The sequence below is a fragment of the Ambystoma mexicanum genome, chromosome 5q, assembly GCF_040938575.1.
Source record: "Ambystoma mexicanum isolate Mex_15411 chromosome 5q, UKY_AmexF1_1, whole genome shotgun sequence".
NCBI lineage: Eukaryota > Metazoa > Chordata > Amphibia > Caudata > Ambystomatidae > Ambystoma > Ambystoma mexicanum.
In genome coordinates, this window is record NC_090933.1 from 1,403,870,711 (window position 1) to 1,403,898,573 (window position 27,863).

Below are 27,863 nucleotides of genomic sequence, written 5' to 3' on the forward strand. Positions count from 1 at the left end.
AAATACATTCTTCTTCTCTAGTACGGCAACTTTCCTGCTACCCTTTGGGAGCAAAGTGGGTGGTCTAGCACCATCCCCGCCCTTAATAATTTATTCATTTATTTGGATTTGTATAGCGCACATCTGCCCAGGGGCATCGTGGTGCTGAAAGCAATCTTACTTGTTACAGGCGTACATGGAGTATATATAGATACAGTGCAGAGCATTTTTGCATATTTACTTACAGTTGTGTTTATTTAAATACAGTTGTGAGTGTACGGTAGGATTGGGTGGAGTTAATTAAACAGCGTGATTTTGAGTACTTTGCGGAAGGCGTGGTATGAGTTTTCGTTCCTTAGCGCGGTAGGGAGTGCGTTCCAGTTTTTGGGTGCTAAGTGTTCAAAGCTAGACCCACCGACTTTGCTTCTTTTGAATGCGGGTACATAGATCTGGTTCGTCAAGTGTGACCTAGTGGGTCTGGTGGATGTGTTAAGAGTGATTCTTTCAGAAAGATAGTGGGGAGCCTTGGCGGAAAGGCATCTGTGGGTGATGGCCATGGATTTGAAGAAGTATCCTTTCTTTTATGGGTAACCAGTGGGCTTTTTTCCTGGCTTGAGAGATGTGCTCCCTTTTAGGGATGCTTAGGGCTGCTCTTAGGGCATTGTTTTGTGTGACTTGCATGCATGCGAGGCATTTTTGATTGACATGGTAGGGTAATAATTCAACAAATTCAGCTGTTTCATATTCACGTAGTCTGGTTTGCCCTCTTGAGGAATGTTTTTTGCAGTAACTGGGGTGACCAGTTTCTTACAGGCATTCTTACCGCCCTCCGAGTCACGATTCCCATTGCACTTCGATGCACCATGAGTGTGCTTAGATATCGCAAGGTCCAATAACTCCTTCGATTCAGGGTTAAGTTGCTCCAAATCAATTATCAATGGTTATGGGATTAGGCAAGTTCCCAGAATCAATGGGGGTTGAATTCGCTTTCAGAAAATCCTTTTTATTTTTTTTATGGCAGCACATAGATTTTTTTCCTGATGGAATTTCCTTTTTTGCATTCTGGCAGCCATTTTCCTTTGTTTTCTAGTCATAGGAGCGTTAGGTGGTGTCTGGGGGTCAATAGAGAGGGGCTGAGTAGCCAAAGCAGGACCATTAATTTCAGATTCTTCATCAAGGTCAATTAGATTAGTTAGGTCAGACGGGCTAGAAATCAAATCATTGCCATCCGATTTGATAGATCCCATACCAACAGGTATGGGGTCGGCAGCCTCAACAGCTGACAGCCCCTTAGTCAACAGCTGAATAGCCAGAGCATTCTCTGAGATCGCATGCATCAGCTGATGTATCATTGGGTCAGGACTTGATATATCATTATTTTTGGGTACAGCAGTAATGGCAGCAAACAATGGTTTATCCGCACCAGCCATTCTCGGGTCAGTTAGTGTTTGTGTAGCATGATGAACACCAATTGGCCGAGGCAATACAGACTCTACTTTAGGGAGAGAAGCAGACGTGGCGTTACTATAAGGAGTTTGGGTCATTGGTTTTGATTTAAATTATGAATATCCAATTTCCTTTTTTGGCAAGTCAAAGTAGCAACAGCATCACAGGCAATTAAGAAGCCTTCAATTTTACTAGTTTTTGACAAGATATCGACTAGAACACCTTTTAAAATACCTATTCCATCATGGGTCTGTTCGTGCCCCTTATCCAGTAGGTTTAACAGTTTAGTCATTACCGGGAAGTCAGCAACCATACATTCAGCATCAGCGACCTGAAGATCAGTGGGCATACCCATTTCGGCATGTCTGACCTCCGGATTGTGAGATGATGAAAACATTGCAATTTCATGGTCAGATAGAGATAACACCCCCATCTGGACATGGTTTGATTTGTTGTCGGTAGGAGAACTGGATTTAGCATTGCCATAGTCTTTCCCAGGGAAGAGAGTTTTATGTGGAATAGAGGACCTTACCCTCCCCATTGGCAATTTACCATCCGTAGAGTGAAAGAGGTGGACATTCTCCATACCATATCTTGATTGGGTAACAGGCGTGGAAGGGCCCGTTGAAAACCTCATGCGTTTCCCCAAGACAGCCTCAATACCAGGGGCTATCATAGATACATCAGCAAACTTGGGCCCAATCACGGGACATCCTGAAATAGCAGGTAATCTTGCCTCATCGTAGGGTGACTGTGGGATAATTGGGAGATCACTCACCACAGCCCCCACACTTTTGTTCAAGTCTTCTATTTTAAATGTAAGAATATTTTCCTGGACCTCAGAAGAACCCTGCCTCCCTGCCATAATCAACGGATGGACAATAGGGACGCTCTCTGACAGAACGGTGCAATTAAGGGCTGTAACACAAGGTGAGCGGGGCAACCCTTCACATAAGGATCTCCCAGCCGAGGTCAGCCCCATACTCATACTAACAGATGATGTAGCCCCTCCATTACCGTCATGTGCAAGCCTAACTGGATTGTCAGAAGGTTCCAAGGGGGAATCATAAGATTTCCACCCACTACGCAGGCCATTAACCATACCTTAAGGGTTAACCTGGCTATACTTATGACGAATTTAGGAACAGTGTATGAACCTTAGCATGGAAACAATATCTGATAAACAGTAAAATGCAGACTCAATGAATAGTACCTTAATATCAGCCCAGCCCGTGTCCCGTCTAACAGTCCAACAGTCTGTGCACTTCCAATGCACTTCCGGGATGCGCGCGCGGATGCGCGTGCACCCGGTCTATGAGGACTGTTTGGACACGTCAGGGGGCGTGGCCAGCACCGAACCAATCACGGAGCCTGTAGTGAAAAAAATGCTAAACACCAGTCTAGCGCAAGATGCGTTTCCCCGCACACGTGGCTTCCTCTTGCCGACTGGCGCAGGGGAGATGAATAGTCCTGAGTCCACGAAGCAAACAGCAGGAAAAGTCCAATGAAAGGCAGATGAAGCAAGCGGGCAGTCCAACAGTCTTTGCACTTCCAATGCATTTCCGGGATGCACCACTGTCATTTTTGTGTAGTTATAGAGCCGGACTTTTAGCACTGTACAGTTTATACGCAAGGTTGCGCATTGTAGAAAGGTGCAGTGCTAAAATTTGTATGTGATGAAAGGTGTTTTTAGAAGCTGTTTCTGAAATGTAGGCTATTGAATGTCCTCATAGTCCAGTTTGGATGCGCACAGGACAGGGGTTCATGTTTTGTAAAATGTTGATTCTACTTTTGTCTTTTCTTTTAACACATTGATTTAGGAATTGTCATAAACATTTGAACAACTGTTAGTGCACATTGCACATTGAGCTGCATGTCCATTTGTACATTGGACAACCATTTGGTTGAACGTTTGTTTTGGAAGATTTTTCATTTACGGTGTCTTTCACCATAATGGTGTCTCCTACTATTTTGTAGCCTCTTCCGCTACTATCTATGGCAATTGGGTTTGTTTATTGTTTGTAGTATTCTTCATCATGGAAGTATTGTTCTGTGTTACTGTGTTGAAACCATTCACGTGCACAGAAGTTACAAAAGCTATCTATGTTGATATTGCGCATGTTTAGAAGTGGTTTTTGCAGTTTTTTCATTAATTTAGTTAGTAGTTTCATTCTGTTTAAAACTAATATAAATAATGTTGTTTTTAGTTTGAATGCCCTGTCAATCAATGCTTTAAGCATCAGTTTTCTTTGGTATGATCTGATATGATAGTTTATCTATAACGCGCTTAATACACAGAGGTTCTAAGCGCATACTCAGGTATTGAACCTGTGGCGCTCTGTGTCGTCTTGCTTCCAAGGCGAACACGTTGCCCCAGAGTTATCCTCCCGAGGTAACTTTGAAGTTAGGAACGTGACATCTCAGATTTTTTTACGAGATTGCTAAGAACTCTGCGCTGGAACATTTTTTTGTAAAATTGAATTTTTAGAATGTTTTGTTGTGACTTCATTGATATTGCTAGCTATAGTCTGAGGTTCATTTTCAGTTGTAATTTCTGTACTGCATATCTGGTTATCTGGTTACTAGGAGCAATATTTTTGTTAGTGGTGACTGTTGTACTTTCCAAGAGCAGAATTACTGGTTCTCTTGCTTGTACGTTTTCTATAAATTGTTACAGTGGAAGGGTATATGGTTTTCCCTTTGTTTTTATTTTTTATTTGTTTATTTTAAACCGATTGCAGACTTGAAACAATACAGGCATATCTGAGACTTGAATTACCCCAATTCCTGTTAGCTGAGACTGGGCCAGCATCGTCCGTATCGCTCGCCATGGCCCCCCCACCTCCCAATCAATCCTCATCCTGTTCCAACAGGGCCACCGATCCGCAAGCTCCCTGCTGCCCAAATGCAGGGCCCGTCTTGCCAGTTGGGGTTTATGGGTCCTTGCTGGGAAGTTCAGATCGTAGTCTAATAGTGGGGTCCAAATGTCTTGTGAATCGCTGTAGAGCGCCTGCTCTGGCTGCCGTAATATTTTCTGCAACTAAGATGGCCCACAGTTTAATCCACCAGAGCATCAACGAGGGGCCCTTGGGCATCTTCCATGTACGGGCTACGGTAATTTTCCCTGCTAGAAGAATTTGTGTAAGGAGTTTAACTGTTCTCCTCGATCTTGGGTAGACCCCCGATACTGGAGCTCCTAGCAGGATAGTTTCTGGCTCCATGGGGATCATTACCTGGGTAATATCTTTTATGGTAGAGATGCATTGTGCCCAGAATGATTTTAGGTTGGGCATGACCACCACATATGCAAGTAAGAGCCCGGCTGTCCGCTTAGGTGCCAGCATTGGGGATCGAGGGACCGGTTAATGCGATGCAGGCGTAACGGGGGGTAATACCATCTCAATAGCAGTTTGTAGGCGCATTCCCAATTGGTGATGCAGAGAGAGGAGCAATGCGTTCTAGACCATATGTCCACCCATGTCTGATCTTCCAATGGATGCCCCAAGTCTGCCTCCCATTGTGCCATGTATGGGGCTCTAGTCATAAGTGTGTCTTCCTGCAGTAATTTGTAAAGCGAGGACATTTTCCTCCACGGCCGCAGCTCCTTCAGTGTGAGCTATAGAGCGCTGGGGATGCGTGCAGCTGCTTGACGGACCTGGGAGTGGGAGCACCAATGTCTCAATTGCGCATAAGTGTACCTGTCTGCATCCGCCAATTGGAAGGTTGCTTTGCATTGTTCAAAAGAGCGGGGCTGGCCCTCCTCGTAAAGCTGGCTCAGGGATTCAACCCCCCTGCCGCCCAGTTTTTAAAGTTCAGTGAATAGAATCGAGGAGAAAATGCTGGGTTATGGAAAATTGGGGAAGAGGGGCCTAACCCCCGCAGAATAACCCTCTGCTTTAATGCCCAGTCCCATGATTTAAGAGTATGTTTAGTGGAGGCCAAGACCCCAAGCCAGGTCCGGCATAGTGGAGGCGGGACATAAGGGAGGAAACGCAGGGGAAGAGCGAGGTGGGACTACTCCAAGTCTACCCATTATGGGCGTCTACAGGTCACAGTCCATGCTCGAATATGTGCCAGTTGTGCTGCTACCTGGTATTTACATAGGTCGGGAACTCCCAGGTCTCCCAATCTAGCATTGCCCATCATGGCCCTTTGAGAGTTCCTTGTATTCCTGCCCCTCCAGATGAACCAGAGCATTTTCCTCTGCATGTGTAGGGAGGGAGGGTAGAGCAGGCATGTAGGAATTGCGGGAGGAGATTCATTTTACAGGCTGTGATACGCCTGATGCGTGAAATCTCTTGTGAGGTCCAGCGTTCAAGATCTTTTTGAGCTCTTTCAAAAGTGCGGGGAAGTTTGTAAGATACAAGTCTCCAGAGCGGGCAGGGATTTGGACCCCTAAGTAGGGAATAGCTTTCTCGCTCCATTGAAACGGGCATAGGGTTTCTAGAGTTTCCCGCTCTCCTGGATCCAGGCCTATTCCCAAAGGAACTGATTTCCCGAAATGAATGGCAAACCCTGAACCTTCTCAAAACTGCGAAGTTCTTTAAAGCTGATATGAGAGAGGAGCGGATGTCTGTTAGGGATAGTAGGACGTCATCAGCATAGAGTGAAATGTTATGATGGGAGGCGCCAATGAGCGGGTCCTTAATTTTCAGGTCCAACCGAACCTGTTGGGCGAGGGGTTCCATTACCAGTGCAAATAGGAGAGTGGGCAACCCTGCCTAGTTCCACAGGTTAGGGGATTGGGTCTGACAGGCTACTGTTGACCCTGAGAGAGTTTTAGGGGCCTGGTAGTTTGCCAGGACAAATCTACGAAGGTTTGGGCCAAAGCGGAAGCCTTCCAAGGTGAGTTGTAGAAAGCCCCAGTCCACCTTGTCAAAGGCCTTTGTCACATCCAACGCCAGCAGCGCTAATTTATGCAAATCTTGGGTTGCGATATCTACTAGGTTCAAGGCCCTACGGATGTTATCCCCCTTCAACCTATGTGTTATAAATCCTGTTTGCTCTGGATCTATTAAGTTGGGTAGGACTTTCGCTAGGCGGTTTGCTAAAATTTTTGAGTAATGTTGGTGTCAATGTTTAGTAGGGAGATAGGCCTATATGTGCCAGTTTCTCTAGGGTCTTTGCCGGGTTTAAGCAAAAGGATAGTTATAGTTTCTTGCATTGATGGGGAGACCAATCCCGAATCCCCAAATGAATTAAAGAGGGCTGCTAGCGGGGCTATCAATTGGGGATGAAATACTTTATACAACCTAGTTGCGAACCCGTCCGGGCCTGGAGCTATGGGTTTAATTGACTTAATAGCTGACTCGACCTCCTCACCAGTGATTGGGGATTCAAGATCTTCTCTGTCAGATTCCATAAACTGCGGCAGGGCAGCGCTTTGTAAGTACATCCGCTGTTCAGTTTGGTCCCGAGGTCTGACATTGTCTCGGAAAGATGGGCTGCTGCCAGTCGCAGCTTATCTTGCTCCGCATATTGGACTTTGCCTTGGGGGTCGCAAATGCCCACTATAGTGTTCCTTTTCCTTGCTTTCGCCAGTTTCTCCACCAGGAATCTATTTGCTTTGTTGTTTTTAGCATAGTATCCCTGCTTGGACTTGGCCAATAGGTATGCCATTTCCTCTGCGTAATAAGCCTCTAATTTCCTTCTGGCAGTTTGTAGGACGTGTTGAGTTTTCGGGGACCAGCCTTTGCGTTTATGATTGACCTCGGCTTTCTTTATCTCCTCATCGAGGTCCATTCAGGTTTGTCATTTGCGTTTATAGAATGCCGCTACATGTGCAATTAGTTCTCCCTGAATAACCGCTTTCATAGCGTCCCACGTATTGGCTGGGGAGGTATCATCAGCTGGATTTTCCCTGATTTATTTTTTATCGCTATAGCTATAGAGTTCCTTACCGGCATTGTGTGCAACATGGGGTTGAAGTGGGTCCAACGGCATCAAGAGGGTGGATCAGGGTCATGGGCTCTGAGGATTAGTGATACCGGGGCATGATCAGAGAGCACTTTCATTCCTATATTCACAGTGTCAATAAAGGCAAAGATCTGTTGGGAGGTCAGGAGGAGATCGATTCGGGAGTAAGTCCTATGCACATGTGAGAAGAACAAAAAGTATCTTTCATTGGAGTCCACTACCCCCAGGGTTCGGAATAGATGAAGAAGGCTTGTGGATAGCTTGAAGTCTTTAGGGGCTGAGGGGTGCGATCTGTCGCATGCGGGGTCCAGGACCCTGTTGAAGTCTCCTCCTATGATAACTTGGCCTTTTACGGACGGGAGGAGGGATTCGCCCAGAGCTTCATAGAATACCTCTTGGCCTTCGTTCGGGGCGTATACCAAAATGAGGGAGTAAAGTTATCCAAATACCAAGCCCTCAACTGCCGTGTAGTGGCCTTCTGGGCATAGTAATGTTTCCAGGATCTGTGGTTGCACCCTTTTAGCGAAAAGAACAGCAGTTCCCCCTTTTTTGGTTCCATTAGAGGCTAAATATTGGAGTGGGAAATCCCTGTTGCGAAGGCGTGTTTAGTCCGCCGCCAATAGATGTGTTTCCTGCAGAAAGACCACTGAGCTTTCCATTTCCTGCAGCAGTTTCAGTGTTCATCTTTGTTTGGAGGGGGAGGTTAGACCTGTAACATTCAACGAGACAAACTTCAGTTTCTGGTGTGACGGGGGAGTTTACAGGGTCTCAATGTTTTCTGGTAGCGGAGTCCGGGCTAGGTGTAATTCAGCTGCCATCCAGGGGTTTTGTTATCCATCGTCATGGTGCAACCAGGGTTTTAACTTGTGCTCCCAACGTGGGGCCTTGACATCAAATTTATGGGACGCCGATTTTTCTCTGTCTGCGAATCCCTTAGCCAACGGGGCTAAAATAGTTTGTATTTTGCTCCAAGGGATTAAGGGTGTCATCCACCTCAGAGCCAGGCTTGGGGCCATGCAAATCCAGCCTTAAGTGAATAAGCCATCTGTGTTCCCAAGCTTATCGGCAATTGCAGATCTGGTCCATTGAAAACTTACAGTCTGAGAGGACCGATGCTCAGGACCGCCGTCGCCATTCATCTGTCAGTTTGTTGGCCCCTGGTGGGGGGTCACAGCGTGCTCTGCCCTTTTTGGATCTTTGTCCAGGCCGATCGTTTTGTTTTTGGGGGGAGCTCTGCAGAGCCCCCCACCGGCGAATCCAGTGAAGCTTTGTCTCATTTTTCAGGTGAATGAGGCTGCAAGCTGTGGTCTCCGTCTTCCAGGTGAGAAATCATCCGGGGGACCCGTTTGTCGGTAAATTGGAGAGCAGTAGGGTATAGCCACTGGTATCTGACCTGCTGGTCCTGAAGGAATAGAGTCAAAGGCCTCAGTGCTCTCCTCTTCTGTATCATTGTGATTGCCAAATCTTGGTAGATCTTGAGGGGGGCCCTTGCAAGGTTAGGGCGTCTTGGGAGCGGCTTACCGCCATGATGGCTTCTTTGGTTGTGAAAAAGTGGACGCGGCTGATAACATCTGAGGGGGAGTCGGTCTCCACCCCCCGCCAGGGCCAGAGCCTGTGAGTTCGGCAAGAATGAGTTGAGATTTGTCTTAATGTGGCAACAGGATCTGGAACAAATCTCCCACATATTCTGCTAAGTTCCGGTCTGGGACTGAAGAAGGAAACCCTCGAACCCATAGATTGTTTCACCGGGCTCTATTTTCAAGATCTTCTTGTTTATATTCCAGGAGTTTGTTCTTGTTAAGTATGGTTTGCAGTGTGCGCTGTACTTCCAGGAGTTTCGCTGCATGTTCTTGGGTGAGATCTTCCACTTCCCCTACTCTCTGTTCCACCTCCACCACTCGTTGTTCCGTCTGTTCAAACTTAGTGGTCAGCTCTCCCATGCAGGATCGAAACTCTACTTTGATGTCCATCATTATGGCTTGTATGTCTCCTTTATTGCAAGCAGTCCGCTGTTTTCTGAGGAAGCGGGAGGCAGAGGTTTTGGGGAGTCCCCCTTTTCCCCCCCTTGTCAGCTGGGAGCAACATCGTTGCGATATCAACACTTTTCGAAGTCTTGAGATGTTTTGCCATTTTTGCCGGGACCTGGGGTGGGACACTATGTCCCTTCCGCGATGTGATTGACAGAGTGCACCAGGAACGATTTCCAGGAGAGGGGGAGATCCAGTGGATTTTGCGGTATTTGACGAGAGGAGGGTAAGTGGCTCAGGAGCTGAGTTCAAGCTGACACTGCAGAGCCGATAAGCCTTCGCTGAGGGAGAATTGCGTTTTCCTGTTTGAGGTGAGGTTATAAGGGGGGCTACTCCGCTATATGGTTGTTCAGCTGCATCAAATGGTCTCCTGCGAGTCCGGAAAGTCACTGGGTTGTTCAAGGCTCTTGCTCAGCCGACGTTAGAGGCCTCTACAGAATGCTGATGGCGGGAAGTAGAGGGCTAAGGTAAGGAAGGGGCTTACGCAGAATTAGGGCTCTATCGCACAACCTAGTGAATCTGGCTGTGGTCCTGGTAGTTCTCTGAGTTCTCCTGGGTGATGTGGCAGTCAGTTCTGTTTTCTGGAGGAGGCAGAGGCTTTATAGCGTAAGTGGTCCAGCTGCTTATCCGCAAATGATTAGGGGAAAAGTAGCTGCGCATTATGTTAGGCGTTCAGGGCGATCTTGTATGAAATCACATGGACATTGGTGGGTGAGTTCACCTGCACTGTCTCACCCGTGAGCCCTTCTATGTTTTCTGGCATGTTAGCGCTGGGTCCTGCTTACTGGAGGTAGCGCTTTGAAGTAGGGCAGTAAAATCCTCCCTTGGGCCTGCTGGTGCTTCCTGCTGGAGTTCTTTTGGGGGATACCGCGGCCTTTCGCGAGATTCCCTGTCAGCACCAGAGGGTCCGCCAAGCTACGGAGGGCCCATTGAGGCCGGAGGAGGAGCACCGCCCTTTGGGTGCCGAGCCCAGTGCTGGCTGTAATGCTACGATATTCCGAAGGCCCCCCTCTGGTCGTTAGTCAAGTCCACACTAAGTGGGCCAAGAGAGTCCCCACCAGGGCCGCAGAGGCAGCTGAAGCTTCTCCCGGTACTGCTGTTCTAGATGGAACGTTTGAGCCATTCGTTGGTGGACCGGGGAGTGGGGCCGCACACCCCCCCGTCCCACACGGGCAGAGTCCGCTGAAGCTGAGACCGGAGCTGTGTTCCCTCCTGGCTCCACCGGCCTGGTCATCACTCAGTAGCCGGGGTTGCTGGCTAACTTCTGTGTGCCGCGGGAAGGGGCTTTCTGAGCCCCACTGTCAGGGATCACGCTGTTCTCCCCGGCCGCCATGAGACTCACCACCAAGCTGGAGGGTCCGATGACTATGGAGGCGAAGTGCCTCTATATGGTTTCGGTGATCCGTGCCGGCTAGTGTCCTGCGGCATACTCCGGAGGTCTGTATCTCGGCCGCAGCTGTGATTGCTATGGATGGGTGAAGGGGTCCCCATCAAGCTTGCGATGGCGGTTAGAAATCCCTCTCATTGCTGCTGCTGGAGTTGGGATGCTTTGCTTCGTACCAGCGGAGCCGGAAAGCCCCCATGGGCGTCTGGACCAATTCAGTGGAAGTGGGGATTGGAGATGTGTCCCCTCCCAGCTCCATGGTGCATGGCTGCAATTTTACGATGTTCCACAGCCAGGGTACCTGGCCATGCCTGCCGCGTTCAGGGAGCTGTCAGCTTGTTGAGGGCTCAGCGTCTCACAGGTTGGGCCCCATATGTTCCGATCGCCGTAGGTGCTTTCATTTTCGGAAAGCACATGTGGGAAGCGCTGATTATTGTCGCAACAGCGGGCTTTGCATGGAGGTCATTAGAGTAGCGGCCGCATGGATGGCACTCCATCTGCTCGATATTTTCTTTGTAGGGAGCTGAGCTTTAGAAGCATTTTTTTTTATCTGTTGGAGAAAGCAAGTGTGTACTTTAATTTTGTAGCAGGGTTGTGTGGGTAAAGAAATGTATTAATATTAAATAATGGAATAAGGGATATGGATGTTGAGATAGTGAAATGGATAACAATAGAGTAATTATTGCCTGCCTCTGTTCACTTGAACTGTTTGGACAACTACCTACCTGCCTGCAATCAGTGACTCCGACCTTACTCAGCCCTGTGCTACCTCATTTTCTTGTGTTTTACCTTCTTTTAACTTAGATTCTTGACGCTTCATTCAGTCCTATGCTGCTCTGTATCTATCTTTTATAAACCTCACTGACTTTGTCTAATTGCCTGTCTGCATTCCTGATGTAGCCTCTCATGCCATGTGGCAAGGCTTTTCCAGTCTGCATTCACTCATGCCTACTTTGTCTTATTGCCTGTCTGCATGTCTGATGTAGCCACACATGCCTTGAGGCAAAGCTTTGACATTTTGCATTCACTCTTAACTATTTGTCTTATTGCCTGTCTTCAAGCCTCATGTAGCCCCTCATGTCTTGAGGCGAGGCTTTTCCAGTCTGCATTCACTCTTACCTATTTGTCTTATTGCCTGTCTGCATGTCTGATTTAGCCCCTAATGGTTTAGGCAAGGCTTTACCAGTCTACACTCACTCATACCTAATTTGTCATATTTGCTTCTGGCGTCAAAGTGCTTTTTTACCTACTTGCACATTCAGATTGTGTAGTCCCCTGAACGGTGAGGTGTGCCATTCCATTGCTTCAATTTTCCAGCTTGTACCTGCATTTCCCCCACTCCCTCTCCCCATTTTCCTGTTGAGCACTGGCAGGTTCCGAGTGTCTCTTTGCCTAGTAGGAATGTTTTTGTTGTATTCTCCTCAATCTTGTTCCCCTGCATTTTGTCTTGATATCTTCTTGTTACAGCACTTGCACAATACGAATGTCTCAAGCCCTAGTAGGAATGCTTCAGCTTTGGTTTTTCCTACCTTGCACCCCCTTTTTTGTCTTGATGTGCCTTGAAATTCCATTTGGTTGTAAATGTGCATTATAAATAAATAAATAAATGTCACGTAATAATTCGAATCAGTGTTATTGTACTGGGATGGAGAAGGCGTTGGAGTAATAATATAGATTATAATTGAGAGGTTGAATGTGAAAGAGGAATGTATAAATACTGGGAGCTGTGTGCTAAATTATTTGGAGAGGGAGAGGTTGTAGACCCCTGATGTAGTGGTATGAGGAAGAGGGATGCAGTGATAATGAAAAATAGTGTGAATTCAATAATGGTATGAGGAAGGGGGAAATACAGCAATGAATGCATTGTTGTTAGTGAAGTCACATGAGGGAGAGTGGTGTAAGCATAATGATATCGATTAATGTTGGGTACTGGGATGAGGAGGAAAGCTTTTAGGTAAAATATACATTCCATTTTGAAAGTAAAATGAGGTAGAGAGGTATATATGCAATAGGAGGTGTGGTAGAAACAATTTGTAGAATGAGATGTTAGAGCCTTGGTGTACTGGAATAAGAAAACGGGGTGTTGGGTAAAGGATATGGATTGTAATTGGAAATTGGTTTGTGGAAGAAGGATGCATAGGTAATGGGAGCTGTGCGATAAATGTGTGTAGTGTTATGGGTTGCACAGAGTGGTGTTCTTGAATGAGGAAGAGTGGTGTGGCTGTCTTGGAAAATAGTGATTGCAGCAATGGAATGGATAGTTTAGAATAATACACAGTATAGTTGTCTTATTACAATTGTTATGACGCACATGTAACGCCTATGAGGGGACTTTAAATGTTTTATGGGACATTCAATTTGTGTTGTGCACTATATCACCTCACACCTTCCATCTTATGCATGCTCCTGCACATTTGGATACTCGTTGCACCTTACCTTTGCTCACCGTCCTCATTAGGATTGCCTTTCTCTACCTCTTCTGTCCCTTAGCTATACCTTCTCTTCTTCTCACCCCTCCCTCACTATGGTTAATGCTCTTACGCTATCTGAAATGTCGCCAGGCCTAGTATAATAGTTAGTTTGTTGTCTGTTGTATTGTTCTTCTCCTTCTACCCCCATCCCCTTCTTCCCTCACTTTATTGTTAATGCTTTTACACTATTTGAAATTTAGCCAGGCCTAGTACGATAGTCTGAGTTTGCTTTAGTTTTATTCATTCAGATTGTCTAAAGGCCTTTTAAGAATAATTACTGTACTTTCCCTTGCTCCCTCCCCTGCCTTGAAGCACTTTGAAACACTCCAGTGTATAGGCGCTATATAAATACACTAATATATCATAACATATCATTCCACCGTAATACACTTTTTAGAAATGGAAGAGTTTGTTTTCTTTAATAGGTTTCTTTGATAATCATCTTTTTTTTGGGAAATGTAAAAGAAAGATTGTTGTCAACTCTGAACATTTTACACTGCTATAACTGCAGGACATGGAGTTCAACATGCAAGACAAATTAATTTTAAAAGCACTAATAAACTGTTGGGATGGCTGCTTCAGTGAAGCATGTTTTTCAGCATAGAAAACCACTTATAGTTGAAGAGAAGTTAAAGCAACGGTTGTTTAATATGTTAAATATAATGGTGTGCTAGAAGGCAGGTCATTTTTTTTAAATGTCCTTTTGTTTTCTGTGAGAAACCTGACGGTATCCTCCCACCTACTCCCCCGGGATCTTCCATTCAGGTGGCCATGGAAGGGCCATCGCTTTTGGATCCCAACACTGAGGGTCGACAAGAGAGAGAGAGAGGATCACTTCAGTGGAGGGTCACAGGGGATGGAATTGAGAATACCCAAGGGCAAGTCATGGTAGTCCCCCTTTCCCAATTATACACCAGCCCACTCTCTCTCAGCCTTAATGGGGTCTTTCCAATTACACCAAATCAACCCCTCCCCATTTCCAATAAGTACTGGGATGAAGAAGAGGCAATCGGGAGCAATGAGGATTACCCACAGAAACAACATAGGAGTACAAAGTGAGGCCTACCATGTAACACATTTGAATTGTCCCAATAGAATCAGGCAAGGAAGGTCAGGCACTTTACTCCAACTATGAACACCTGACTCCAATTGACTCATTATAAAAAGGGTGGTTTTGTCAGAAGCATTGAGCGAGCTGGGGGTGCTGACTGGACCAGAGAAGCCAAGGAGCAGGGAGCTGCAGGAAGAGAAGCCTGGAGGATCCAGAGGAGAATGGCGTGCCAAGACGCTGGCCTGGTGTCTGTGAGGGGCTGCAGCATGGCTATACAGCTGTGTCTCCAGGGAGCAGGAGCGAGGCAGCCTGTATCCTACCAGCCGCATACATGCCAACCCTCCCGATTTAGGCAGGAGACCCCCGATTTTTTATTAAAAAGTCAGGCTATTTTTTACTGTCTCCCGCCTAAAATAATGCTAATCCCAACGCAATCCTATGGGAAAAATAAAAGTTCCCCATTGCTGTGGTGAAATCTCCCTCTCAGGGGCTCCCGAATGTTGGCATGTCTGCAGCAGTGTTCAGGGAAAATGCTTGTTCCGGTCGCAACTGTGTCTGTGGGGCAAGTGTGAGACCCTGACCTCGACCCAAACACATTTGGACCTTCTTGCCGTACTGTGCTACTGTTAGCGAGTTTCATGAGACAGAGAGAAGAGCCCGGAGAGCGAAAGCAGGACGAAAGCAAGTGAAAGCTGGAAAGTGATGAAAGAAAGCAAAGAGAAGCAAAAGAAAGGCAAAAACAAAGCAAAACAAGCGAAAGCTGGCAGTGAAAGAAAGCAAAATGGAATGACAGAAAAGATGTGCTAGCAACGCAAAAATAATGAAAAGACAGCAAAGTGCGCTGGCAGCACAGAAACAGCTGTGCCGGATGGACCCCAACCAGCCCATAAGACTGGGGTTTTCCAAACAGCACTTTAAGATGAGCAGCAGCACCCTTGAGATGGATGGGGATGCAGATTCGTACTCTTGCACCACATTAATAATGACAACTCAATGGTTTGGCAAAGGGAGTCCGTTTAATGACAAGTACAAAAAGCAGGGAGTTTCAATATCAGCAATCGCTCGATCTTCCTTCTCGCTACAACTCCAATTAATTTCAGAAAAAACATGATATTTATACCAAAAACACATCATCACTGACATGTAATTCTTAAAATTTAGCATGCAACTTGATTGGTTCTAGGAAGGTAACTTTAATATAGGTACTATATCTGAATATGGTAACAGGGAGAGGGGATTGGATAAGCAATGTCAGGTGGGGCAACTACACCCTTCCTTAAACATGGCCACTGTAAACGTCACTAAAAGTACGACGTCTCATTGGTTCTACTAACTATAGGACTCTAGATTACACGGTACACTATGATTGGGTTGGCATCAACCCTACTCATACTTTTTCACTTGCGCTTAGCAGCGTGCAGAATAGCCAGCCAGGTGCAGGGAGTTCATCTGCACCCCAGCTTCCTTCCAATTACTGTTACAATTAGTCATCACCTCAGTGGTAATGTGTCAATTATTTCTTTGTAGTTGGCCTCGAGTCTGCTTCTTGGTCTGGGAAAGTTAAGGCGTATGGGTATGGCAAGGATCCATGCGTAGGTGTGAAAGTCTCATCCGCTTCTGCCTGCCTGGTCACGTGATTCAGACACGTGAAATCAACCTCTTCTTCATGCTATTTCGTGTATTTGATTTAATTCTGCCAGTTGTCTACCATCTGTGGCTTACCTTGACCTTTCTGAACAGGATACTCTGTTCTTTTTTCTCTTTAATTGTATCAACTGTGGCCTATTGCAGCTGATACGACCTTAGCTCTTGGCATGGTTCCCTTCGGCTGAGTTTCTCTCTGTCTTTAATTCTCGATTTGTTTGCTGCAAAACTCTCCACTTGAGACCTTTAGTAACCTTTTGTTAATTCTGCTCTTGTGCGTAGTGGTATAGGTGGCGCTTGCCGCAATCTATTTTGCTACTAAACATAAGCAAGCCTCACAATTTCTTTGCTTCTTGCGGTTTCTTGCATCTGTACACGTTTAAACTAACTGAATATCTTCATCGTGCATATGGCATAGGTTTCTGACATCTTGACATCAACTGTTTCACTTTAGGCTCAAGATGTCGCTTATCCATGGTATTTCGTCTCTTTTGTCATCATTCTCAGGTCATTATATCTTCTATATGTGCGTCAGTCCGGGTTCTTATGATGTCACCATTCGTCTTTCTTCAGTATCTTCTTAGCTTCTTCGGGTATTACATTCTGACAATTGTCATTCTGTCTCACTTGTCGATATGGTTTTCTCAATGAGTACCTTACTGTCCAGGTTTTCTTAAGTGTCAGTACTTCATTAGGTGCTGATAGGTACTGGACAGAGCCCAACTGTGGCTCTCTGCTGGTTTATTTGCTCATCATATGTCACATATTTTGGCGTGACTGTTCCTGGTACTTCGAAGGGGGGGGCTGGAGTGTGAATCGTGCTTGGCTCTTCCTCTTCACAGCCAAGAGTGGGTGCGAGAGTGACCCGCAACCAACAGAGACCCAGAGCAGCAAGAGACAGTGAGAAGTAAAACAGACAGTCAAGAGAAAGGGTGCCAGCAACCCAAAAGAAATAAAGAGTGTAAGAGGCACGTTAAAGGGCAAATGAAGGTGCAAGAGAGCACGATGAGAAACCAAAGGTGCCAAAGAGCATGGTGAAGAGTAAGTGGTAACTCCTGGGAGGAGCAAAGAACCCAGTGTTCCCGAAAGTCTCTGATACTACCCACATGAATGAACTGTACAATGAAAGGTGCTTCATGACAAGAGGAACTTTTTGTATGTTTGAGACTAGAGGGGCCTACGCTTGGGGAAGGGATCCATAGGAGGCCCACCCAAGACATCATTGAACTTTGTGAGGAGGGGCCAACGCTTGGGGTAGGGTACCCTAAGAGACCGACAAGAGACATTGTTGAACTTTGTGAAGAGATGCCTAGACTTGGGAATAGGCACCCTTAGGGGCCTCACATGAATTGTGTTTTCTTTTTGGAACTGGAAGGATCAATGCTTGTGGAAGGGAACCACAAGAGAACCAGAGACATTGTGAACTCTATTGACTTGCTGCAAGAACCCTACATGGACGATTCCAAGGGCAACCCTTTTGAGTTGAACTCTTTTGAACTGGCAGAACTGGCAGAACTACACCTATTGGCAAGACTATCTGAAACCATTCCTTTTGAATCAACATTTTTCCTTTAAGAAGACCCCCTACCGAGTGAGGGCAGGGCAAGCATAGGATTGGATACAAACTTTGGTTTTGGACTTACGGACATTGACGTCCCTTAGAAACATCAGTTGAGGGAACATCCCCCTTAGAGTTAGGGCCAGATAGGCATTATACCAACCCCACAAAGTGAGATAATAAAGGTTTTCAAACTGTTACTTTTGAGTCTACGGGCCTTACTACGAGTTTGGAGGCAGCCATGCACTTAATAAGGGCTTAGCTGCCTCCAAACTCGGGTCTGAGTCCGGGTTCCCTGAATGGGGAAATGCAGGGCCATTCCGACCTTGGAGGGCCCGATATTTCTGCATCCAGGGAACCCGGACCCGGTACATCCCCATTCCCATTTGAGCCCCCATAGGGCTCAATGGGAATGGGGAGCATGCTAACAACGGGCCCGTTAATGACGGGCCCGTTGTTAGCATGCTGGGCCTCTCGCGGGACCCGCTAAGGACGTCTGGTAAAACCAGGCGTCCAGAGCGGGTCCCGCGAGATGACCTCGTAATGGGGCAGTAAGGGGTTAACGGCGCGGCACCTATACCGGCGCCGTTAACCCCTTACCGCCCCTCTCGTAATAAGGTCCTACGTCTCTCATGACACCATGCCTGTCGCACAGGTACTCTAGGTTGGTAATTGAGGTATTTTTAACTATGGGATTGTGCACTGCTATAACATGTAGCACATGTAGCAGTGACTATGCAAGCAGAAGTACTTTTAAAATCACTAATGAATTATCGGGATGGATGCTGCAGTGAAGCATGCTTTGCAGCACAGAAAACCACTTATAGTTCAAGTGAAGTTAAAGGCAAGTTTGTATAATACAGTACAATATGAAGGGCTGCTATAGTTTTGACAGAATGCAGGTCATTATTAAAAAACAATGTCATTATTTGTTGTATTTGAGCTTGAAAATTGAGGTATTTTGTAATTTTGTAATTGTAACAGTCACTTTGCAAGCACTAAAGAATTATTGGGATATATGCTGCAGTGAAGCATGTTAAGCAGCACAGAACACCATTCTGTTCTTGAAGTCATATAGTCTAAAAGTGCTATAGAATATTACTTTTGAAAATTAAAACATACTTGTAGTATGTCTTCTTAGTTGTAGATTCTGGAATGCAGATCCTTAGATCCTGGAAATAGAAATCTGTGAAAATGTGTAAAGTGGGTTGTGATAGAGCAGGCTCTGAATCGCAGCACAAATGTACTCTGATAGTTGAAAGATACATCTGAACTATTGAACTGAGGGTTCGATGTAGGGTTTTTGGATGTGATTGGTGGATGTGTCTGTGACTCTTTCAATGTAGCCAATTAGAGAGTGTTGCAGAGATAAAGGTAAAATGGACAGAAGGGCTGTCCTTGCCCCGATGTCCGCGGACATATGTGACTGTTCATGGACAGACTGCACACTCCATCCGGTCTCTTTTACTATACACTGCAGGGAAAGCTGACTGTGAAGGCTGCAGGCCTCAACCAATCAGACCTTCTCTTTGTGGAAGAGGAGTTGAACTGCAAAGGAGGACAGGGCAGCAAGCGTTTCATTTCATGTTTGATTTGCTGAAAGCATGGCGCGCAACAAAAAGACTCTTTGGATTCTAGGAGATGTATGGGTTAATTGGCTGCAGATATATCCAGAGCAGCTTGATATCTTACATAATCTTGGCTTTAACAAAATGGAAGTGGTATGTTATGGAGTTTGTGGTATGAAATGGAATCAACTATTACCCATGTGTGAATATATGGTTTGGTGCATTTGAAACCGTTAGAAATTATTATAGTACATTGTGGAGGCAATCATTTAGGGTATCTATCTTTGCAGTTTGCCATGAAACAGACTTTCACAAATCTGAAGAAGCTTTTTCCACAAACCATGTTTATTTTTTCACAAATTACACAGAGACAAGAGTGGAAAAGATCTAAGCTGTTTTGTCCATGAATAGAAAAAGCAAGGCAAAATACGAATAAAGCTGTTTGTGCATTCCTTTGCGATTTTAGAATGTCATCTTTTGAAAATGATAACATACGACATAATAGCGTAAACATTTTTTAGAAAAGATGGAGTACATCTTACAAATCTTGGAAATTAGCATTTTCTTACCAATATTCAGAATCCAGCTAAAATAAATTGTGAAAAAAATTAAATTGGAAGAAGAGTTTGTCATGAAAAAGTGCATGAGTACATGTTAAAGTCACTCTTTTAAAAGGCTACATAAAAGACAATTTTAAAAAAGGAGTCAATTTGGTACAACTTCCATTCCACGTTTTTTGATCTATTAGGTTGTGAATATGTCGCATGTGCACGCATATCGAGGGTGGAAATACATAGGCAGGGAGCTTATGTTCTTCAGTGGTGTAATGTGAATGGAAGCTGTAAAAGCCCTGAGTAAGGATTTAATGCCTTCCATTCATGTCACAATACATTTAAAAAAAATGTGTATGGCAGAGACGAGGGAATAACAGAACTTCATTTATGCCACCTTTTTTCCTCTGCTCTATACAGATGCTCCATTATTTGTGCTGGCATGGATTTTCATGCTGGAGAAAATGCTGGTGATTCTTATGGACTTATCTGCTTTTAACACAAAGCAGGTGGAATCCATAGGGATCTAATGTACACTTAAAAGACTTTTAAAGGTGGTTCCACATCGAACGTATTCTTTTTTTGTTTTTTTTACATTTTATGTTTTTTATTTTTTCAGTAGAAGGCAGGATGGGAAGGGGTACCAACCAACCACTATAAAGGAGGGACATGTGAAGAAGGGAAAATGTTGGGCACTGGTGATGTAACTAGGGGAGAGGCCAATTCATTTCATGGGCCTTTGTAACTGCCTCAAAGGCTTTGCGGGATTGCTCCCCCGGCAGATGAGTGCATCACAGTTGTCCTCTCAAGGTAAATGTCAACTGCCTCTTGTATATGCTGTGATGCAGCAGGAGGAATCTGACCAACTGAGGAGGTACTAGCGTGGACAGCAGTGGAAGGTGATGGTGCAGTAGAAAAGGTGAATCTACATCCTGAGAAAGGCACTGCCTTTATCACGACCACCAGACACAGAAGCTACCTTGTATACTGGATCATCATCCTCCTCCGCTTCCTGCGCCAGGTCATCTGCTGCCGTGCCCCTGCAGTGATGTCATTGATGATGCCATTTGTGATGTCATCTTTGATTTCCTGGCTGTTAGTGTGAGCAGTGTGTGGCGGTGGTGAGAGTTATGGTTGTGCAGTTTACCATAACTGGTGAATATTTTTTTGGTTTTTCGATTTTATCTTGCAACCATAAAACCCCATTAACAGTGTTTTTTTTACTGAATTTCATTATGGTTTATGGCTGCGGCACAAAATCTGAAAACTGTAGAAATTCACCATTTATCTTAAGCTATGCAACCATAACTCACACCCATAACATGCACTGCTAATACTGGCACACTTAACATCACAATTGCAAAATGTATGCCATCATCCATATGTAGCTATCCTTACAGAAAGTGCCAACTACAGATTGTCTTTGGGTATAGAAAGATGCCTCAGACACATGAAGGAGGCCATGTTTCCCAACATGTATTTATCTTAAGAAAACATGTCTCCTGAAGTTATGTGTAGGACATAGACTGTGTAATACATTACTGCAGCCCACAGCATGCCTCATATGTTTTACTATGGCAGAAGAATTAAATGTCGAGGTATATCAGTACACAGTGCATGGTTATACTTGGAGCAAAGTCTAACTATATGCTTGATGTTGACCATATTGGAACATTGATATGGAACATGTATGTATTACTTCACTATTTTCACTTATAAATGTATCTTTCCTTATCAACAGAACAATGCAAGTGGCATTTACGGGTATCCTGCAAATCTATACCAAGATGTACAGCTCCAGAAAGGAGAGGGGTAGGTTTTATCAATATCTTAATGTCTTAATGCTTTGAGCGATTTACTTTACGTTTTCTATTTCCATATCTTCTTTTTATCAAACTGTAATGTGTGTATACGTGCATATACTCATTATGGAAATGCTATTGTTGGACTCCTTGGATTGCGTGGGGCTTGATTACCCTACATTGAAAGAACAAAGAAATATCGAGGCTGAGTACCACGAATGAAATACAGCAATCACGGGCTGAAAAGATACAAGTATCTTTTATTACTGTACAATTTACAAAGCAAAATAGATAGCTATCTGGCTCCCAACACCTCGCAGTGTGTACCAGCCGACACAGTGAGGAGAGAGAGTGCTGGACATCTAAACACAAGCATATTTATACACTTTCTTAAATATTGTCCAGCATCTCTTCACGTTAATGTTTCACAGGCTAGAGTTCGTGCCTAGTTACCATGACAGATGTTACAATATTATGCAAAGGATTACATAGGTTTGCATTTCCATGAAAATACAATGATGCAGTAGGTTCTCGGATCTCCGGTAAGCCTTGTTTCAAGAGTCACTACAATGTAGTTCAGCTAAAGCATACGCTCAACGTTTGTTCGTCATTGTTTCGATGTTTATACAAGGATGAGGCTTGTGTGCGCAGATAACACTTGGATGACAGTTCATGTATAGCGCAAGGTCTCTTTAAACAGTCGAATCTTGGACAGCCTAAACATTAATAGAACTCAAAGATTTGTTCAGCTCGACTTCAAGACGAAAACACATTCCACCATTTCAGAACATGGAACATAAATTTTGAAATCAAAATGGTGGATGAGTCTTAAAATGGCGGCGAAGTTAACCCAAAATTGGAACTTTGCAACGCGGTTTTACGTGTAACGCGAATGGGCCTAGGCCAATAGTCATAATAAGGAGGCACTATATGATTACGGTTTAACAAACCCTCCTTTTGGCCTAAGCCAAGAGCTTTACTAAAACATTTGCTTTATTCAAAACCCCACATTTCAATGTCCGTACATCCTGAATCACATTCTTTCGAAATATCGCCTTAGATCCTTGACAGTAATATCCTTCATTACAAAAACATCAGTCATCTTCTCGGGTGTATGTATCTTTGGTCCTAAAGTATCTACAGTTTGCGCACAACAGCCCCCGAACATTGAACATATGGCAGGAAGGCATTGTATGCAACAACAACAGAACAATAAAACACCAAGAATTACCACTAAGGCTGAGAAGAGTTTCCATCCCCAAGACCGTAAAAAGTCCCAGAACCAAGCACTAAGATCCCAATTTCCCTCAGGAACATGTACTTCTGTACTTAGGACGTGCAGATTTTGTATTGCCTTGAATATGGTAGGGGAGGAGTTAGGTACGAAAATGTAACAAGCAGATCCCACCAATTTACATACTCCACCACGCTCAGCCAGGATAACGTCTAACACTATCCGGTTCTGTAGAGCCACTAATCTAATTGCTTTCTGTTCTAACGTCATATTGTATACCTCCTCATCTCAAACACCAGGTTCCTTTCCAAACTCATTGATCGAACCGCCTACTCCCAACTAAATGCCTTTGTCGAAGCCAACAATCTCCTAGACCCCGCACAATCAGGTTTCAGAGCCCGACACAGAACTGAAACCACCCTATTCTCAATCTGCGATATGATATGATATGATATGATATGGCATTTGTAACGCGCCTATAAACAAGTGTTTCAAGGCGCGACGAGGCAGGGAGGGGGGAGCAGGGGGAGGACAGACAACGATCCTACTAGGCCAGGTGTCATTCAGACCGCGCAAGTGCAGGGGTAGGGGGAAGGGAAAAGTGCAGTACAAGGTAAGTAGAATAGAAATAAATAGATAAATAAATAAATAGGGCCAGCTGGTGGCAAGTGCAAGGTAAGTGCAGACAAGTGCTGGGAAGGGGGGGCTGTAGGGATACAGAGAACAGTCCCGCAGTGCAGGGGTTGTCAGGGAGGCAGTGCAAGTGGAGAGTGGCTGGGCCCAGGACCGAGGTCGATGAGAGTGGCCAAGTTTCAGATTCAGTGCAGAATTTTGTGAAGAATTAGCAGGGGAGAGGGAGAGAGAAAGCAGAAGCAAAGAGGAAGGTTTTGAGGTGCTTCCGGAACCGGAGATGGTTCTCCTCAAGTTTCAGGGAGGCAGGAAGGCTGTTCCAGAGGGAGGCTCCTGCCGCGGAGAGAGATCTACCCCCAGCTCGTTGCTTCGAGAAGCGGCTGACCCTGAGGGAGTTGGAGACGGATGAGCGAAGGGCTCGGGAAGGAAGATATTTAGGAAGAGAGAGTTGCAGGTATTTAGGCCCCAGAAGGCCTTGTGGACAATGCAGAGGGTTTTGAACTTAATCCTCGCAGCCACTGGGAGCCAGTGTAGAGATTTCAGTCCTGGAGAGATACGGTCCCTGGGCTTGAGGCCAAGGACAAGTCTCGCAGTTCTGTTCTGGATGAGTTGCAGAGGGCGGAGAGTGGAGGCAGGCAGATTAAGATAGAGACTGTTACAGTAGTCCAGCTTCGAGAGAACCAGGGCTCGGGAGACAGTGAGCTTCTGGGGGAAGGAGAGGAAGGGAAGAATGTGCAGCTGGTAGTGTGACTTCTTAGAGACGTCAGATATATGAGGAGAGAAGGAGAGTGTGGAGTCAAAGATGACCCCGAGGTTTTTTGCCTTGCAGGTAGGAGCAGGAAGAGGCCCAAGAGAGGCTGGCCAGAGAGCTGCAGGGAAGGAGGGAGTGGGTGTGCCGATGAGTAGAATCTCAGTCTTACTAGCATTAAGGCGGAGGTCGTTGGCAGCACACCATTCCTGGATAGCAGACAGACAGTCAGAGATGAGGGCAGGAGAGGAGGAGGCCGAGGGTAGCCTGAAAATGAGCTGGGTATCGTCCGCATAGCACTGAAAGTTGGGGCAGAGGGCGGCGATGCGGTGGGCAAGAAGTGCCAGATACTGGTTGAAAAGCCAGGGAGAGAGATTAGATCCCTGGGGAACACCACAGGTAGAGAAAAAGATGTCAGAGAGGAAGGACCCAAGTTGGACCTGGGAGGGTCGATTGGAAAGGAAAGAGGTCAGCCACACCAGAGCCTGACCAGTGATACCCAGGTTATCGCGGAGACGGTTGAGCAGGATGGCATGGTTGACAGTGTCAAAGGCAGAAGAGAGATCGAGCAGAATGAGAACACACGGAGTGTTGGAGTCGAGGTTCAAGAGCAGGTCATCACGGATGTTCAGGAGAGCAGTTTCCGTGCTTCTGGCCGCTCTTAAGCCGGATTGGTGGTCATGAAGACTACCAACAGCTTCAGCATGGAGGTTAAGCTGGGAGATGGCCAGTTTCTCCAGGAGCTTGCCCAGGAAGGGAGTGATGGAGATTGGGCGATAGTTAGCCGGGCAGGAGGGGTCGGCAGAGGGTTTCTTAAGAAGAGATGACCTTAAAATCACGGCAGACTCCGCGGGATGCGCCGCATTAATCCTTCTTGACCTACCCGCCGCCTTCGACACAATCACTCAATCCTCCTTGACCGCCTCAACTCCCTAGGAATTCGTGGAACCGCTCTCAAATGGATAGCTTCGTTCCTCAAAGATAGGTACCAAATAACACTACTCTCTACCTATTCCTCCCAAGCCAGACCAGTCGACACGGGAGTTCCACAAGGAGCATGCCTATCTGCCCTCCTGTTCAATCTCTACTTGATCACCCTCCCACCAATAATTCGTTCACACAACATCCTGTGATACAACTACGCTGATGACACTCAACTAATTCTAAAACTCTTGAACTCAAAACCCAACTGCAGATTTGACCTCGCTTCCTGTCTCCTCGACATAGAGCTCTGGATGACCAGAAACCACCTCTTGCTAAACCCCTCCAAAACCGAAATCATGGTATGTGGCAATTCTGAATTTCTTCCACACCCACTACCCTGGCCATCTGCCATGGGCCACCCACCAACTCCCTCTAATTCAGTAAAAAACCTTGGATGCACCCTTGACTCTGACCTAACACTCTCGCGCCAAGTCAACAATGTCTCAAAGTCCTGCCACTACCACCTTAAAACTCTGAGGCGCATCTTTCCATACCTCTCCTTTCCCAACAGACTCTCCACGGTCCAATCAATTGTTATATCAAGACTGGACTACGCTAACCCCCTCTACCTCTGAGTCCACGCTTACCAACTGAATAAACTACAAAGAGCTCAAAACGCTGCAGCCAAACTGCTATTAGCGCTCGGCCCAGGAGACCACGTCTCCCCAGCACTCAAAACTCTGCACTGCCTTCCGGTAGCCCGAAGGGTGACCTTCAAAACCTTATGCATTTATCACCGAGCACTGCATAAAACCAGACCTCAATATCTTCAAGACAAGCTAAAACCCTATCATCCTCCACGTACTCCAAGATCAAGCTCAGCTGGCCACCTAGTCATACCTAAAACAAACTCAGTCAGATTAGGCGGATCATCATTCTCAGCCTTGGCCCCCACGCTGTGGAACGCACTCCCACCCCACATCCGCCAAACTGAAAATCTAATGTCTTTCCACAAATTACTGAAAACTTGGCTATTCCCCTAAAACCAACCCCGTACTCAAACTAACTCAAACTGAATAACACCATCTCAATGACACCAACTCAACAAACTACTAGATCTTGAATAAACAATAAGACAAATAACAATACAACATCAAGATCCAAGCGGGAAATCGACAACTAATAACCGCTAATGTAAACTAAAAGGACAAACAGAATAGAATGAGTAAAGTAGATCAAAGCAATGAAGTGGATAAATCGAATAAATCGTACGAAAACAGTAAAGCGGTCTAAATTAATGAAATGGATGTAATAATTGCAATGGGCAAAATTAACAAAATGGACGAAATGAATAAAGAGAAGAGGATGGAAAGATGAATACAGGAGACTGATGAGCACACAGACAGATGGCATTGACTGTATGAGTGCATGGCATACATGGAAAGTACAGAATAGACGATTCAAGTACATGAGACGGCTGTAGTGCATGAAACAGATAGAGAGCATGGAACGGATCCAATACTTATGCCAAGTGACATGGCCCAAACCGATATTGCATGAAGAATGAACAAAGTGAGTACAGCGGATGAAATCGGTAGAATGGATGAAGTGCGTGGAATGGATGCATGCGCTGAGCGGATGAGTGTGTAGAACCGACGAGTGTGGAGGGCGGATGACTGTTAGAGCGGATGAGTGTATAGAGTGGATGAGTGTATAGAGTGGATGAGTGTAGAGAGCGGATGAGTGCATAAAGCAGATAAGTGCGTGATGAGTGCGTGGAGTGCGTGGTCCGGAAGAGTGCGTGGTCCGGAAGAGTGCGTGGTCCGGAAGAGTGCGTGGAGCGGAAGAGTGCGTGGAGCGGAAGAGTGCGTGGAGCGGAAGAGTGCGTATGGGTACCTAGAGCGGAGGTGTGAGTAGAGCGGATGAGTATGTTGAGCCGATGGATGCGTTGAGCGGACGGGTATGTAGAGCGGATGAGTGCACAGAGCGGAAGCATGCTTAGAGCGGACGAGTGTGTAGAGCGGACGAGTGTGTAGAAAAGATGAATCCGTAAGAGCAGATGAGCACATAAGAGCAGATGAGTGCGCAGAGCAGATGGGTGCACAGAGCGGATGGGTGCGCAGATCGGATGGGTGCGCAGAGCGGATGGGTGCGCAGAGCGGATGGGTGCGCAGAGCGGATGGGTGCGCAGAGCGGATGGGTGCGCAGAGTGGAAGAGTGCGCAGAGTGGAAGAGTGCGCAGAGTGGAAGAGTGCGCAGAGCGGAAGAGTGCGCAGAGCGGAAGAGTGCGCAGAGCGGAAGAGTGCGCAGAGCGGAAGAGTTTGTAAGAGGGGATGAGTGTGTAAAGCGGATGAATGCGTAGAACGGACTAGTGTGTAGAACGGACTAATGTGCAGAATGGACTAGTGTATGGAACTGACGAGTATATGGAGCGGACGAGTGTATAAAGCGGATGAGTGCGTATAGCGGGTGAGTGCGTAGAGTACATGAGTGCATAGAGCAGGTGAGTGCTTGGAGCAGGTGAGTGCATAGAAAGGGTGAGTGCGTAGAGCGGGCGAGAGCTTGGAAAGGACAAGTGCGTAGAGCGGACGAGTGCGTAGAGCGGACGAGTGCGTAGAGCGGATGGAACGGGTGAAGTATGTGGATGGAATGGGCGACATATGTGGATGGAACGAGTGATGTATGTGGATGGAACAGGGACGTACGTGGATGGAACGGATGAAGTATGTGGAAGGTACTGGTGTAATATGTGAAAGGTATGGGAAATATGTGGATGGAGTGCATAAAACAATACACAGAAATGATCGGAGTACATGGAACACATTCGTACCTCAAGACTCCAGGCGCGGCGTGATCTGCGGACAAAGTGTCGTTGCTTCCCAATGGAAGTGGTGAAACAGAGGCAAGATTGCTCAAGGGTACAGAAAGAT

General features: G+C 46.0%; 1 protein-coding gene across 1 annotated transcript in view; it reads left to right on the forward strand.

Annotated features, from left to right (window-relative positions):
* LOC138498459 (fibrocystin-L-like) overlaps positions 1-27,863 on the forward strand; it is a 1,772,245-nt gene that overhangs the window by 478,134 nt on the left and 1,266,248 nt on the right. The window contains exon 15 of the mRNA XM_069622209.1: positions 21,337-21,407. Within this exon, the coding sequence (XP_069478310.1) occupies positions 21,337-21,407 (71 nt within the window). The remainder of the gene's footprint in view (positions 1-21,336; positions 21,408-27,863) is intronic.